The sequence below is a fragment of the Antennarius striatus genome, chromosome 10 (genome assembly GCF_040054535.1).
Source record: "Antennarius striatus isolate MH-2024 chromosome 10, ASM4005453v1, whole genome shotgun sequence".
NCBI lineage: Eukaryota > Metazoa > Chordata > Actinopteri > Lophiiformes > Antennariidae > Antennarius > Antennarius striatus.
The window spans coordinates 2,011,775-2,026,689 of NC_090785.1; the positions used below are offsets into that span (position 1 = coordinate 2,011,775).

Genomic DNA, 14,915 nt, shown 5'->3' on the forward strand with positions numbered 1-14,915 from the left:
TCAAGGTGAAAACGCTGTTATTGTTCAGACCTTTTTGATGCATGTGGACATTCGCTGAATCAAAAGTTTGTAATTATTAACACAAATTCCAAACTGATCAAACATTACGGTCCCTTTCTGACCAAACAATAAGAGTGTGACTGATAAAATAATGTGCTTGAATCACAAGGTGTGGCTTTCCTGTTCTGGGCCACGAGGTAACTATGGATGATTGTTTGAGACCCACTTTATCTACCCCCCCATCACCAGAACTGGTCCTCAGCGGTCTTTAATGGAGGCGTTTGGGCCAGGGCCAGCAGAGACTCTATGAAATGACTCAGTCAGGTAACCGTCAGCGCTCTAATCTCTTCTCTTCTGTATAATTAGAGGCGAGGCTTTCACACTGTTTACACAAAAACACCAGCGGATTCTTGGGAACAGTGGGTTCGTTGACTGGCGGGAGCGTCGTGTTTGATCCCCCCCCTACCCCGAGGCTTTACGGACCGTGCGGTAAGCCAGGTCACCTGCATGAGCCCCCCCACCTCAGGGGGATAAGGGCGGTGGAGGGATGAAGACATTCCTCTCCTACCTCTGTTTGGTCACGCCTCTAAAAATCCCGTCAACTTGATTTTTCTACTTTTGGGATTGTTTCCTTGTGATTCGTGAGATGCAGGGATGGAATTATTTTAAAGCGTAATAAGCACATGCAATATTTTTTTGTATTTTTCCTTCTAGCATGTTGATGCGGCGTAGGAGGAACAGGAAACATTTGTTCCAGACAGAAAATAGGCTTAGAAACAAGTCTTGGAATCACTTTGCATGACTCCACTACCATCAAAGATGTAGAAGAAGACAAGACTAAACACTGATCATTTTGAATGGTAAGCTAATGGGGATGCTATAAACTAGCTGAATTCAGTCATGCTAGGCTAGGCTAGGCTAAAGCATGCTATCATTAGCAAATAAGACTCGTTTCTGTTTGGTTCGTGACGCCAAGAAGAAGAATCCGGTCCGACTGCTCCATACTCCACCTCAGCGCAGGACGACAGGGCTTGACGGAACCATCTCACCTCCTTACAGTTCCTCGGTTATAATTGGACATTTTTTAGGGAAGCGTGAACCAGAACAGGGAACGAATGAAAAGTCAGGACTTTTTCCTCCTCAAGATGGGAGGAAACATGACGATGAGTCAGGGGACGAATGAAGTCGATAGAAACTGTTTCTATGCAGTAAATATAATGAAGTCCAGGAGAGGATATTTGCTCTGGAACGACGGATCAGGGTGGAGAATCAAGCAGGAGAAGGTTGTGTGAGGTCAGCGAGTCGGACGGCTGTCAGATTATCTCGCTGAGCCCGTCTCCGTGACGATGGCTTGTTGCTGGCGGCGCTCGGTTGGGGATGAAACCGGGTCCGGACCTGTGACTCATCGGCCACAGGTGTCAATCAAGTTCCACCCGGCTGCCAGAGGAATGCGGTAAACAAAACTGTGTGGTCCGGCGACCCGGGGAGAGGCGTGTCTGATGGCAGCAAAGCCAATCAGACGCTCAGCTGCTCCCCGCTGATTCCAGAACACCTGGAGGCGAGGAGTGCGGACAACACAACCCCATCTCCGCCGCCGCTTCGGGCGTCTGAGGAGCTGTAATCATACACCGGGTCCTGCAGCCCGGAGGCCAAGCCAGCAGAGGTTTTTGTTCAGGCATCTAACAGGCCACATTTCTCCCCCCTCAGGTTCCACAAGAGGACCAGCAGGACTTTCATTTGTCTAGTTTCTTTGACTTTTTCTGCAGGCACAGATCTCAGGCTGGTTCCAGCCCTTGAGTTTATTTCAGCCTATCTGAAATGCATTAGAGATGCACAACCGTTAAATACAAAGACCCAACCAAATACTATATTATTGTAATCTCAGGGGCCAAATGTGGCCCCCCACATCACTTTATGTGGCCCGTGATCTCTTGGATAGTTTGATCCTTGATTGATGGAGTTCTGTGGGTTTAATAATCTGACACCGCCGCGCTTCATCCAGGAAACCAGACGCCACTCGTCATGTCAAGGTGAAAAGAATGATCTCGCACGTTCCCACAACTGTCGGGTCGGTCACTACCCCTAACCATAACCGTAACCCTAATTCTACACTGCAGTGTGCAAAACAGCCAGGAGGGGGCGATAAAACAAAAACCCAAGTAAATAATTTCTTCAAGATCTACGACTAATATTGTCAATTCTAAAATTTGCAGCACTGAAGGCCTGATAGCTTTATTTGTTGCTATAGTTACAGTTCTCATCCGGGCGTCGACACGTGGTGGGGCGTTTGATCTCTCCGGTGTGTTACGCCTGCCGCTGGAGGTAGAACCGCACTCGATGTCTCGTTTGAACGGGTTTACAGGGTTCATACTATGTCTGCCAGGTTCCTTTATTTATCCAGAACAAAGTGTTGTTTGTGCCTCTGGAGCGCCGACGTCCGAGCTAAATCGGTCCCGTTATCCGTCTGCCAAGGTTGGTCGTTACACAATGACCCAACCGGCTACTTAAAAACTAACTCTTGGTAGGCAAACGAGTGCGGTCTGCCTGAGTCATCCCTCTTTCATGTTTATTTATGCAGATTGCAATTGGTCTCGCCCGTCTGTGTGATCCATATTTCAGCGCCTTAGAAACTATAATTTGCCTGCTTCTATTTCTGAGGCCTGTTCAGACCGTGGAGAATTTATGAATCCGTTTGGGCCACAGAAGGAGAATACGTGGATAAACGTGAAAGCAAGAGTAGACAATGCAGTATCTCTGCGAGATACAACACAAATACAGTGGTACCTCTACATACGAATGTCTCTACATACGAATGTCTCTACATACGAATGTCTCTACATACGAATGTCTCTACATACGAATGTCTCTACATACGAATGTCTCTACATACGAATGTCTCTACATACGAATGTCTCTACATACGAATGTCTCTACATACAAAACGCCGGAACAGGAAAGTATTGCCTCTAGTTACCAAAGAAATTTTGAGTTACGAAAGGTAAAAATACAGGTTCCTGAACGCAAGATTGTGATACTGTAGCTGCTCTGCCATTGGCTATTACCTAGCATCCTGGCATCCCATTGGCTAAGAGGGACCTCTAGATAGGTCTCTATGCAGCGTCCTCGTCATTCGGCCCTCGACCCGTGAGGTGTTCTGATAGTTTTACATAAATATATTAACTTTTAGAGTATTCACTATGGACCCCAAGAAAGTGACGGAGAAAAGAGGAAAAGAAAAGACGAAGAAATTAGTTTTTTTGTCCGCGTTTGGTTGATCTCACCAAAGAATATGGCCGTAATGCATCTACAATCACCACGTTATTAAAACAAAAGGAAGTTTAAGGAGTTTAAGGCGTCGCGTGGGTGGTTGGAGAAGTTCAGAAGGAGGACTGGAATTCACTCTGTTGTTCATGGGGGGGCAAGAGGGCATGAACCAAAGAGGGCAAAACACAATGAGGACAGCAGTTAAAAGGTAAATGACCATCATTTAGGTTTGCTTTTTACATTATGCGCAACTCTCATTTATTGTGTAATAATCTAATTGTAACATGTATTTGTTACATGTTTTGATGCATTTTTATGCTTTATAAAACATTTATGTCTGAATTTTGAGGGGTTTGGAACGGATTAGGGCATTAGCATGGAAAACGCGTCTCTACTTACGAAATTTCTTCCAGAACCAACTAATTTTGTAAGTAGAGGTACCACTGTATTTCAAACTTTACCTCTTTGGAATGAATTTCTGAAGCTTCATGCAAAATATGATCACCGATGGTGGAAATGGACGCCCAAACTGCTGCAACTTGTGTAGTTCTATCTCTTCTTGGGTGAAACCAACAACAAGTAGAACTCAGATGAACAACATCTCTACCCTTCCTGGTTCAACCTTGGATTCCGGTTCTTTTGTTTTGACTGCGGCGGATCAGATTCTATCTGTGAGGAGACGCTTTGGCATCTGGAAGCACCTCTGAAACAGAGCGTGGTGTGGTTGTAGTCAACACCGAGCGATAAAATAAGACACACCAGCATCTCGTCTTAATAAACCAACAAAGACATTTTTTTTTTATTTTTCCAGCAGGAAGTGCTTCCAGAAACTAACACCAGGAGGAGTAAAAGTCAGCGATGGATGGAGCCAAAACGATATACGGCGGCGTCTGAAGGGGTTTCTTCAGCGGATGACCGGAGCATCTGTCGCAGCGTCTGCTTCCTAATCAATAAAGATTTCCTCTCACATGCTGCTTATTATGAATGAAAGCACCAAGGTGTCTCATCCTCCAATCCAGATGGTCCGAATAAATCTGTCCTCCTCCTCCCATCCTCACCGTCGCCCTTGATTCAGTCAGGATTTCTGTCTTAGCTTATAACTGAGATTCTTGTTTGCTTTCTGGGAAAAAAAAAAAGTTTAATTATGGGGGCAGATCCAAATAAAGTTTGTTCTTTAACATTGTGAGAACCTTGAGATCAGATCTTCTGACGACTTTTTTGGAATTAGATTTTGGGTTTAATTTACTTAAAAGGGGCCGTTCTGTTTTTTTGGGGTTTTTTTTTAATATTCTTTATCGACATGCTTTGGATCCATAACTTTGTTTAAAACCTTGTGATTAATTTGCAAATTGGAAATTTGTTTTTTTTTCCATTTGTTTTCAAAGGAGGGGAACAAATATTGCATACTCGGATAAGTCAGCGCCTTTTTTAATTTAGTTTCGGTGACGCTCTGCCAGAAAGATAATTCATGTCAAGATGTTCTCTAATATTTTTTCTGCCCCTGTTTGACTATATGACAATAATCATACAGCTCTTGATATAAAACAAGCCAATAAATCACTCCGGCTGATTGAAGACCGTCTGAAAAATTATCATAGCGCTGAATCAACTCCTCTTAGAGAGTGTCAACAAAAAACTGATTGCAAGCTTAAGACAAGATTTACTGTGGTATTATATTTCCTTGCGTCAGACCGAGCAGATAAATCTAACACGCTGGTAGCTCGGTGTGTTTGTGCTCATTAAAATCCTTGCAGGGGAAAAGCGGGGTAACATCGCACTTCCTCCTTCCAGCACCTTAATAAACACCTCGAAAAACACAACGAGAAAAAAAGGTGAGAGTTCTCGCAATTATCGCCAACATCTGCACACGGAGACGGATGTCGGAGATTGTGTCAGAGAAGTGCACGACGTGTTCTCCAGACCGCGTGAAGCTTTTTACCTCAAAGGTTACCTGGAAATTCATTATTTAAAGGGTTCATGTTTGCAGGACCTTGAATGCTCTGTCCAAACAGGGAAGAGTAAAACCAAAGATACGGAGTTAAAAACATTCATTTACATGAATGAAAATGAATGAGATTACGTTTAAAAAAAAAAAAATTGCTCATCAATCACTATTTTAATTCGTCAGTGAGAACTTTCCATCCTTTTCCTGTACTTCACTCCTCCACTGATTGGACCTGACAGGTAATTAAACACCAGACAGGAAGCGGGGGAAACTCCTCATTCTATTCCTGCTGCTAATCCACGCTTTGAATCCCGTTGGCCGCTCGCCGCCGCAGTCCGACAGATTTAATTGACTTGTTTTACGTCTTCAAACTGACAAATTAATCCTGAAGTTGGCGTGTGAACGGAGGAAGAGGAGGAAGAGGAGGAAGAGGAGAACGATTTTGACTCACCCATTTGGAAACATGGAAACTCAGCTCAGAGTAAAGTTATCGGATGATCAGGATCTCCAAAAAGTTTTTACTGTTGCTTCAACTTTAAGGCATTTTTGTTGTCTCTGTGTTAGCTGCTAACCACAATTAGCAATGTTTGGGTTCATTCTAGTCCACCTGGGGAAGTCAGAGTTTCCAAATTCCAAGTTGTGAGTTGGAAAGTTGGAGGAACTTCATCACCCCTGATCTCATAATCCAAGACGGCTAATCTCAACATGAACCAGCAGCTAAACGTGGAATAAAAGCTATTTAAACCATTTCATTAAACTGTTAAACTGGAGGGGCTGTTACCGGGGCTGTAGGGGCAACTACTACTGCTAAAATGTGTGAAAGTTGCACCAGTAAGCCTGTACAGGTTTACCTCAGCTGATGTTGTTTTTTGATTATACGACAATTTTATAGAAAAAAAATAATATTTTTTTTTAAATTTACTTCTGCCATAAATATTGAAAACGTAAAATCATGAGCAAACTGTTAAAAGCACAAGAACGGCAATGTGTTTTCTGTACCATATTAAAAAATAAAATTTAATTGTCAGCTTAAAATAGATTCATATTAATATTATTGAAAATGCTATTATTATAGTAAAGTCAGTGCAGAACTGGGAATGATTATCGAGTTAATTCAACAACACAACTCCTGGAACCGATTACCGGCGTAAACGGAGGCATACCTGTAATTTTACATAATTTTAAAATAATTTATTGGGGAATAACTTCATGGTTTTGTTTTTTTTTTAAACTGATGTTTAAAACACTTTTGCATAAAAAAAAACTTCTATCGTCAACAAGAACAGAAAACGTGCCTCCAATCTGGATCAGACGAATCCACTATTCCAGCTTCACATCTGCTTTAAATGCATGAAACGCTTTAATTCCACTGCTGGTTTTGAACCGACCTGCTTTTATTTTGAGTGACAGTCGGGACGAACATTTACAATATAAATATATCACATTTAAATAGACTTTCCATGCTTACACCACTAATTACACCCTGGAAGAGAATACATGTCCATAATTGATCTTGTCATGAAAAATCAACAGTGAGGCTTTTATTCTGGTCGGGTTAATTGGATGCAGACGGGTCGTCCTCCACTATGGATTCCCTTCCACCCCCACGACTCACAAATTGGGTGTTTGCAGGTTGTAGGTTGTTGGTTCTTATTAATGTGTCCGGTGCATTGATCCAGCTGTGATCTAACCTCCAACGGATCGGTTTAAGCCTCTTACATCCCTTTGTCTCCACCCGTCTGAGGCCTTCTTTTAAATATTAGCACGACACGTTGGGAGAAAACACATTTAAATTCCTGGAACTAGACGTTGTCGGTTTGTGTGCAGCGGCATCGTGGGTAAACCTGGATCAATACCCGTTTGAAGAAACCGACAAATAATTGAAATTCCTGTTAAACTTTTCAGAAAAATCCTTTGTGAAGGCGCAAAAAAAACCCAAACATCCGACACATCCGTCTGACTCCCAACGGCTAAAAAAAGAATTATTATCTTGGATTATCATCATCATCACCAGAAATAAAGGTGGTTCTTCTACACCAGATTCACATCCAAACCAAAATTTAGTCCACATGGGATCAGTATGAACTCCCAGGAACAGTCCAGGTTCGTACAGTGAAGTGAACGCTGGTTTAATCTGGTTTAAAAACAACAACAACAACCAAAAAGTTACGGGTATACAGTGTACCTCTTGAATTCTGACTTGTTCTTCTCCCGTTGGCCACTAGGGGCAGCAGTGAGGTCAATTTACATTGATTTATCCAAGACGAGTGGGGACTTGTTTTCTAGGACCACCCACGAAAAACAAAATTCTGCGATATGGCGACGAGTTATTTTATTATTTATGGTAATTTAAACATTTATGAACCCCCTCCATACTGATAATAAATCAGCTTATATCTGTATTACCTTTTCCCACACCCTTATATACTGTTTATATATACAAAAAGTGTTTCCATGAGTCTCGGAACACAGCGCACTTCCGGATGCTGTCAGCCAATAGCATGTGCGTACGGTATCACATGACCACCTACTAAAAATCCGCGTTGCAGTGAAGCTGTGCATCTTGAAGCGTGAATAAGCGAGGGATTACTGTCCATTCACGAAGAAGATATGAAAAGATTTCCTCGGATCTTATCGATCGCTCGCGGCCCACACATCGCGATCCCCGCTTGTCACATGGGGATGATTGGCCACGCCCCTTGTGAGTCCGGGCTTTACTCTGATGTGGAAACGGCGACAACTGAATGGAAAAGATATTTCTGACACGGCCATGTGGCCAATTATCTTTCTCCAGCGCTCAGAGCGTGTTCTTTAATTATCTCTCTGTTTCTGACATTCTATCTCTCCGATGCACAATTGCACAAACCCTTTTACCGCCTCTCCCCCTCGGGATGATCCAGATGTTTCCATCGAAAGGTTTCATCTTCCATCTGCTGCCACCGAACGATATATACGCCTCTAATCTGTCTCTGCGACGTGCAAATGTGAAGCTATGCTAATTGAAAACCCATCAAATCAATGCTGTTGAGGAGAAAAAGTCTTCAGGAAAGTCATCCAAGTTCCTCCGAGGCTCGTTCATCTGAGACCTGCGTCAGGACTTTTCCTGTCTTACCTACAACTTCTGTTCGGCCTCGACGTTCAAAAAGTTACTGTAAACTGTAAGAATGGTGCACATTATTACACTATTATTGATTATCTACCAATTATTGGTATTAAGTGAAAGACGTGCTGAACCGGCAACAGCTAAAACGATCACTAATTTATTATATGTTTTATATTTTTAGATACTTAATTTTACTGTCATTATCTTTTTACATCTGTTTTGTATTTATCTAATTTTCCATGGGGAACACTTTTTTTCCCAGGTTGTGTCAGCTATCTCAAATATTCTGACACATTTATGTATATAATATAATTTATAAAATATTCATATAACTTTTTATGTGCTTTGGAAGCAAAGGGTACAGTCAGAGGATCATCGGTATTATTTTATCATTTGTTTTATTCAATATATAAAGCATTACATACTACGATTACATATGTTGAGGTAATTTTAATAGGTTACACATGGAAATGCTTTTAATTCGACTAAATCACATCTATTTAACTTTTCAGGAAAACAAAAAAAATATTGTTAAATTATAAATAAACAGTATATGTAATCCACATTATCTGCTCTATATCTGTTTGTTTAAGGTTATTTAAAGACAGCATTTTCATATTTTTTTGGTTTAATTACAAAAAATTACTTGAAGAATTCATATGTAATAAGCTGCTCTATAAGGCATTTAAAAATTAAGCTGTTTCCCTTCAAACGGACTTGTTTTTGTGTCACACGACCTGTCGCACCCGTTTATAACCTCAGTGCGAAGTCGATGTGTGGGAAAAGGGAAGAGAAACCACGGAGGATGAGAGTGTGGATGCTGGGAGAGAAACCACCTCCCAGTTTCACTGACCACAGCTGTTCACTTTCAGTTTGACCCGTTTAAAAAGTTCTGGCCGAAAATTACCTGAAATCTGTCAAAATAAGAGTTCAGCTGGAGTCAAACATCCTGTTTCCTGGGAGATAAATGATTCTGCATGAACACACCTTCACTTTCAGGGCTATTAAAACTAAATGTGACACAGGTTTGATTTCTTACCCACACAGATCCAAGGTAAGAGCTTACTTATAGATTATTTCCAATTTAAATCTGACGGTAAATATTCTGCAGATTCAACAAACTCAAATTTACTGTGTATTTTAAGGCGTATTGATTATCATTGCTGCAGAATCAAATGATCCCATTTAAACTTAAGCACATGGATTAACTCACGCAAGCTTCATTTTATGGATTCTGGCACACAGTTTTCAAATAAAGTCAAAGCTCCTTTGTGTTGCCAGCAAAAATCGAATTAACTGAGAAGGATTTTAATTAAAGCGCAGCGTCTTATTGGGTTTCTGTATTTATAGAATATAGATTATGGAAGCACAAATAATCGTTGTTTTACATGCTGGTTTTTAAAAAGAGTGTAAAAATCCCCACAAAATGAGGTTGTTTTTATTTGTGATTGCGGTTTTATATCCACTCCACAGCGAAAGACGTGAGACCATTACCAGAATGGATGTGATGGAAATGGAAAACGACGTTTATTTCAATAAGAGTCTCACAATGGAAGAGCTCATTACTAAAGGTAGAGAACAGAGGGTGTGACTTACATTTTAAAGAAAGACCCGCTAATGAAAATACACCTGTTTTTGGTGGAACAATGACATTTTTCCATTTCACACATCATAATTACCTATAATCACCTGACAGGCAGCTGCAGGGCGAAGAGCGCTCTCGTAATCAATACAAGTACATACTGATCTACTTATATACTTCATGATGTGTATTTTATGCATTTTGAACTATGCAGCATCACGTATGATTATTATTATTATAAGCACGCACGTAGCATTACAGCATTAGCACACAATACAGTTTCTATTTATGCGTGTATGAGCAGCCATAATGCGCTATAAGAGCATCATAACTCACATTTGAACTTTTTCTTGTACATAGTATTTGTGCAGCGTTAGATAGATAGATAGATAGATAGATAGATAGATAGATAGATAGATAGATAGATAGATAGATAGATAGATAGATAGATAGATGCGTTATTAATCCCGGAGGATAAAAATTGCACATAGAAATAAAAAAAGCTGACAAAATAAAAAATTGATCAAATAAAAAATTGCACAAATAAAGGATTGATGAAATTAATAATTAACTTCATGATTTTGAGCTGTTCCTGCTTTTGATTTTGTAGATGTTCAGAGGAGAAAGCCTCCGTCTAGATGCCTGACTGTAAGTCTTGGGTTGCTGTGTGCCGTCCTGCTGGCGGGTAACATCGGACAGATTATTTACTGTAAGTGTTCCCACTCTGGATTTAAAAAAAAAACCACTCAGTAGGAGCTTTAAATGTGAGGCATCCAAACATTTCTTGTTACAGATGAGATAGCCGTCCATCACTTATCGGCGGAGGCCAGCCCCAGCCCTCGGCTCGATTCCCTGCAGGGCGGCGACGAGAGGAAAAGCTGCGAGGCCAGGCTGAGCAACGCCACTGGAGAAACCAAGAAGCTGCAACAACGCTTAGATTCCCTGACCAACGAAAGGGATCGACTCCAAACCGGTTTCCACAAAATAAAAAACGAGAGGGACCAGATGCGAACGAGCTACAACGCCTCGAGACGAGAGAGCGATCGCTTACGTACGAGCTACGACGACGTGCAGAGGAAGCTCAAGGGTCTGCAGAGCGATTACGACAAGGTGACGGCGAGGAACAACCGGCTCCGGATCGAATACGACGGCCTGCAAAAGGAGAAGAGCAAACAACGTTCATCCCTCCAGCAGCTGCAGAGGAATCACTCCTCGCTGAGGAGGGACATGGACCAGTTGGGACGAAACTACGACGAGATGAGTAGCAGAATAACCCGCCTTCAGTCCAGGTACGATTCGCTGCGGCGCGACAACGAGCAGCTGAAGGCCAATCACAGCGGCCTGCTAACGGACGAGCACCAGCTGAGGACGCTGCTCGACGCCGTCAGACGAAGTTAGACTCTCATCGCTTTAGCCTGAATATACAACCTCTACTTTTTTTTTTTTTTGTGGTGGTACAGCAGGATTTATTTGTTGTCTTCACTTTTTCACAGGTCGGATGTGTGATACGGGTTGGACCAAGTTCAACACCGGATGTTATTTCGTTTCCACGGAGAAGAAGAACTGGACGAGCAGCAGGGAGGAATGCATCGCCAACGGCGCCGATCTGGTCGTGGTGGACAGCAGAGACGAGCAGGTTCGTGTCAAACAGTCAACCCGCCTCCGTTTGCGTGCGTCCTCGCGTCTTTTGGATGCAAGCTTTAAATGCACTTCCATTCAACAAAAAATATTCTCCACTGAAATTTCAAACCCGGAAATCGTCGGTACGTTTTGATCTCGCGCGAGTTTCTCGTCACGAGACTCACCTGCGTGATTCTGCCTTATTAAAATCAACCAAACGGCGACGCGACGTCTGCGCGTTTTACACGCCGCAGCGAGAGAGGAGTTAGTTTGACCCTCCAGGGCAACAATAAGAGTCCTGTTGGGTTTGTCTGTCTGTTAAAGCGCTTTGAAATGTCTGCTGACGTGATCAAGCGCTATACAAATAAAAGCTGATTATCACCATGCTTCCAAAAAAAGACGCAAAAGTTAGAGTAAAAGCAAGTGATGAGTGTTTTCTAGAATAAAAAACAATCTAAAGTTAATGAAGAAAAAAAGACAGATATTACTACAGATATTTAATTTAATTTTTAATTAAATTAAAAATTAATTTAAATTAAATTAAAAATTTAAATTAAATGTAATCAAATGTAAATGAAGAAAAATAAATATTACTACAGATATTACTACAGATATTATTACAGATATTACTACAGATATTACTACAGATATTACTACAGATATTACTACAGATATTACTACAGATATTACTACAGATATTACTACAGATATTACTGAAATGTGTGTGGAGAAGGTTCTGTCATCTTGGTGCAGTGTCCACAGGAGAATATATAAATAAAGGCAAAAAGAAAACTATTAAGTGAAAAGCAAAACTATCAAATCTTTATTTTTTAAACTGCTTTTTAAATGACTACCAGGCTTTATCATTTTGATAAAATACATAATTTTACCCTTTTTTATTTTTACTTAAACCGCTATGTTATTAATAAAAACATTAAAATTAACAGTTTGTTTAGATTTTATATTATATTATCGTCAAAACTCAATCCTTGCGTACGCTTCTACAGTATATTCTGTTATTACTTTTGGGATGCACAAGTTTTTTCTTGGAGCGCATCCCAGGGATGCACTACTTTCTTGAGGTGAAATGAACTAGAGGGCGCTCTAACTGTGTGTGACGCCAACAGGTGTTCATCAACCGGTTGGTGAACTCCACCCAGAACGCCTGGATCGGTCTGAACGACTTCTACCAAGAGGGGAAGTGGATGTGGGTGGACGGGAGCGCCATCACCACCCGGTGAGGACGTTTAGCCAAGAATCTCACAGTTTCATGACGACACATTGGTTTGTTCCATGAACAGTCCTTCCATTTACTTCATTAAGGAACTAAAAGCCCTGAATTTTTGCTTTTACTTCTTCATGAAACGATTCAGTCGTAGAAAATGCGGAGGAAGGGTTTTGATCTGAGATGCTGAGCAAGGAAGAGGAAAAAAAAGACCTTAAATGCATCTGCAGAGATTTTAGCTGACTTCATCATCTGCTGATGGTTTGAAAGCAAACGGAGGAGGTGGGGGGGTAAAGCCTTACCGTCTCTGTGGTCTCTCAGGTACTGGCAGGACGACCAACCCAACAGCTACGGCGGGGAGCAGGACTGTGGAGAACTGGTGCCATCGGGAACGTCATCGGGAATCGGAGAGTGGAACGACGACGGATGCTTTGCGGTGCAGATTTGGATCTGTGAAAAATAAGATGCACTTAGTCGTAAAGTTTGACGGCGCCACAGAACAATTCTTAAAGTCCTTAGAGACAGGAAATATCACAACCTAGGATCTCATAAGACGATAAAGAGAGATTAATGGGATGATCGAGACCCATTTCTTTTACGTTCGGCTATTCATTAGGGTGTAAGGTCAATTTTAATACAGAACTTTGATTTTAATTGTTAAACTGTGCTTGTTATAATGGAATATCAATGTTTCATTTACTATATGCAAAGCAATCTGTGATTTACAGGTGGAAATAAATGTTTATCATAATATATAATATATAATCCACCATTCGTTTATTCCTTCATTTATATATACACACTTTCTAAACTTTCATTTTTATGGTAATAATAATTTCCCCATTAGAGGTGGTGGAAAAACATTCCAAAATGTCATTCAAGCATTGAACTAATTAGAATTCATTGGTGTACAATCAGTGACGCATCACTGCTGTTTAAACAACTTTATTTACTGTTTAGCTTTGGTTTGTGTCAGACAAACCAGTGTATGTAGGACTAGATTGCATTGACGACACCAGTCTGGAGATTGATGCAACTAAAGCCATCAGAAAAACCAATACTTTAATACTTTTAACACATGTCATGCATTAAATGTCTCACCAACAACTTCCCCCAAGTGAAAATATCAAAATAAATAAGACAAATGGAAGATTTATGATGAAAAAGAGGGGCGAAGGTGTCAAAGAAAGTGTTCTAAAGGCAAGATGTGGTAGACAGATGAGAATGATGAGTCTTGTGATGAAGGTGTTGCTTCCACAGTTCCCACCTCCACCCGCCCGCCCCCCCAAAAAACAGATAACAAGGGTGGTGACGACGGCCTGTGCATCCACACAGCCTCGTGTTACATAACTCAGATAGTCTACAACTGGGGTAGGCAGATCTTGGGTGTGGTTGCGGGTGCACCGAGCGCAGCTGGTCTTCAGGGAGTCATCTCAACTGTTAATTAGACAAATGCCTTTTCATTCCCGCAAAGAGATGAGTTCAGTCCAGACCGTCTGTGGTTGGCTGGGGAGGGTGGAGGTTGCCCCCGGGGGGTGTAGGCGAGCTGTGGGGTTACGCTCCGACTAAAAATAAAAGATCAAGGAGCTTCCACCAGACATGTCGGTCTGGTAAGACTTTAAAACCAGCTGGCAGAGTGATGCATGTCTAATAGCCCGATGATGTCTTCGCTTTCCACAGCTCGGAGCTGCATGGTGGAAAACTGGGGGTAAACTTATTGCAATAGGCAACAGCTGTCATCCCTGTGATCCGTCTAGTAACGCAGACGAAAAACGATGTGCAAAGCAATAATGAAGTTCAAAGCAGACACCTGGGTAACCTTTGCTAGTGTGTTTGATAGCCAAATTAGCTGCCGTCTAATAAATCTGACTTCAGTAGCAGATGTTCAACACACGCTAACCCAACTTACAAGGTTTGATTTGAAGGTTTTCTGCTTCTACGTTCGTATAAATTTGTCTGAACTGATTACAAATAACACAAAGAAGCTGCAGTATTTTCCGCAATATAAGTCGCACCTAAAAGCCTTTAATTTTCTCAAAAACCGACAGTGCGCCTTATAGTCCAGCATCCTTCTACCAATATATTCACTATCTCTCCTCTGGACATGTCCAAACCATCTCAGTCTGGCCTCTCTGACTTTATCTCCAAAACCTCTAACATGTACTGTCCCTCTGAT

The 14,915-nt window shown here is 41.4% G+C and overlaps 1 protein-coding gene across 1 annotated transcript; it reads left to right on the forward strand.

Annotated features, from left to right (window-relative positions):
* The first annotated feature begins 9,262 nt into the window (after nt 1-9,262).
* LOC137602967 (CD209 antigen-like) lies at nt 9,263-13,478 on the forward strand. The gene is made up of 7 exons (XM_068326111.1): nt 9,263-9,366; nt 9,786-9,883; nt 10,505-10,603; nt 10,688-11,287; nt 11,388-11,530; nt 12,642-12,751; nt 13,061-13,478. Exons 2-7 carry the CDS (start codon nt 9,811-9,813, stop codon nt 13,200-13,202), a joined length of 1,167 nt encoding a protein of 388 aa, XP_068182212.1. The 5' UTR covers nt 9,263-9,366; nt 9,786-9,810; the 3' UTR covers nt 13,203-13,478.
* The last annotated feature ends 1,437 nt before the right edge of the window (nt 13,479-14,915 follow it).

Coding starts and splice junctions, on each gene's coding strand:
- LOC137602967 (XM_068326111.1), top strand. CDS start 9,811: ATGGATGTGATGGAAATGGAAAACGACGTTTATTTCAATAAGAGTCTC. Junction 11,288..11,387: donor GCTCGACGCCGTCAGACGAA/GTTAGACTCTCA, acceptor ACTTTTTCACAG/GTCGGATGTGTGATACGGGT. Junction 11,531..12,641: donor TGGACAGCAGAGACGAGCAG/GTTCGTGTCAAA, acceptor TGACGCCAACAG/GTGTTCATCAACCGGTTGGT.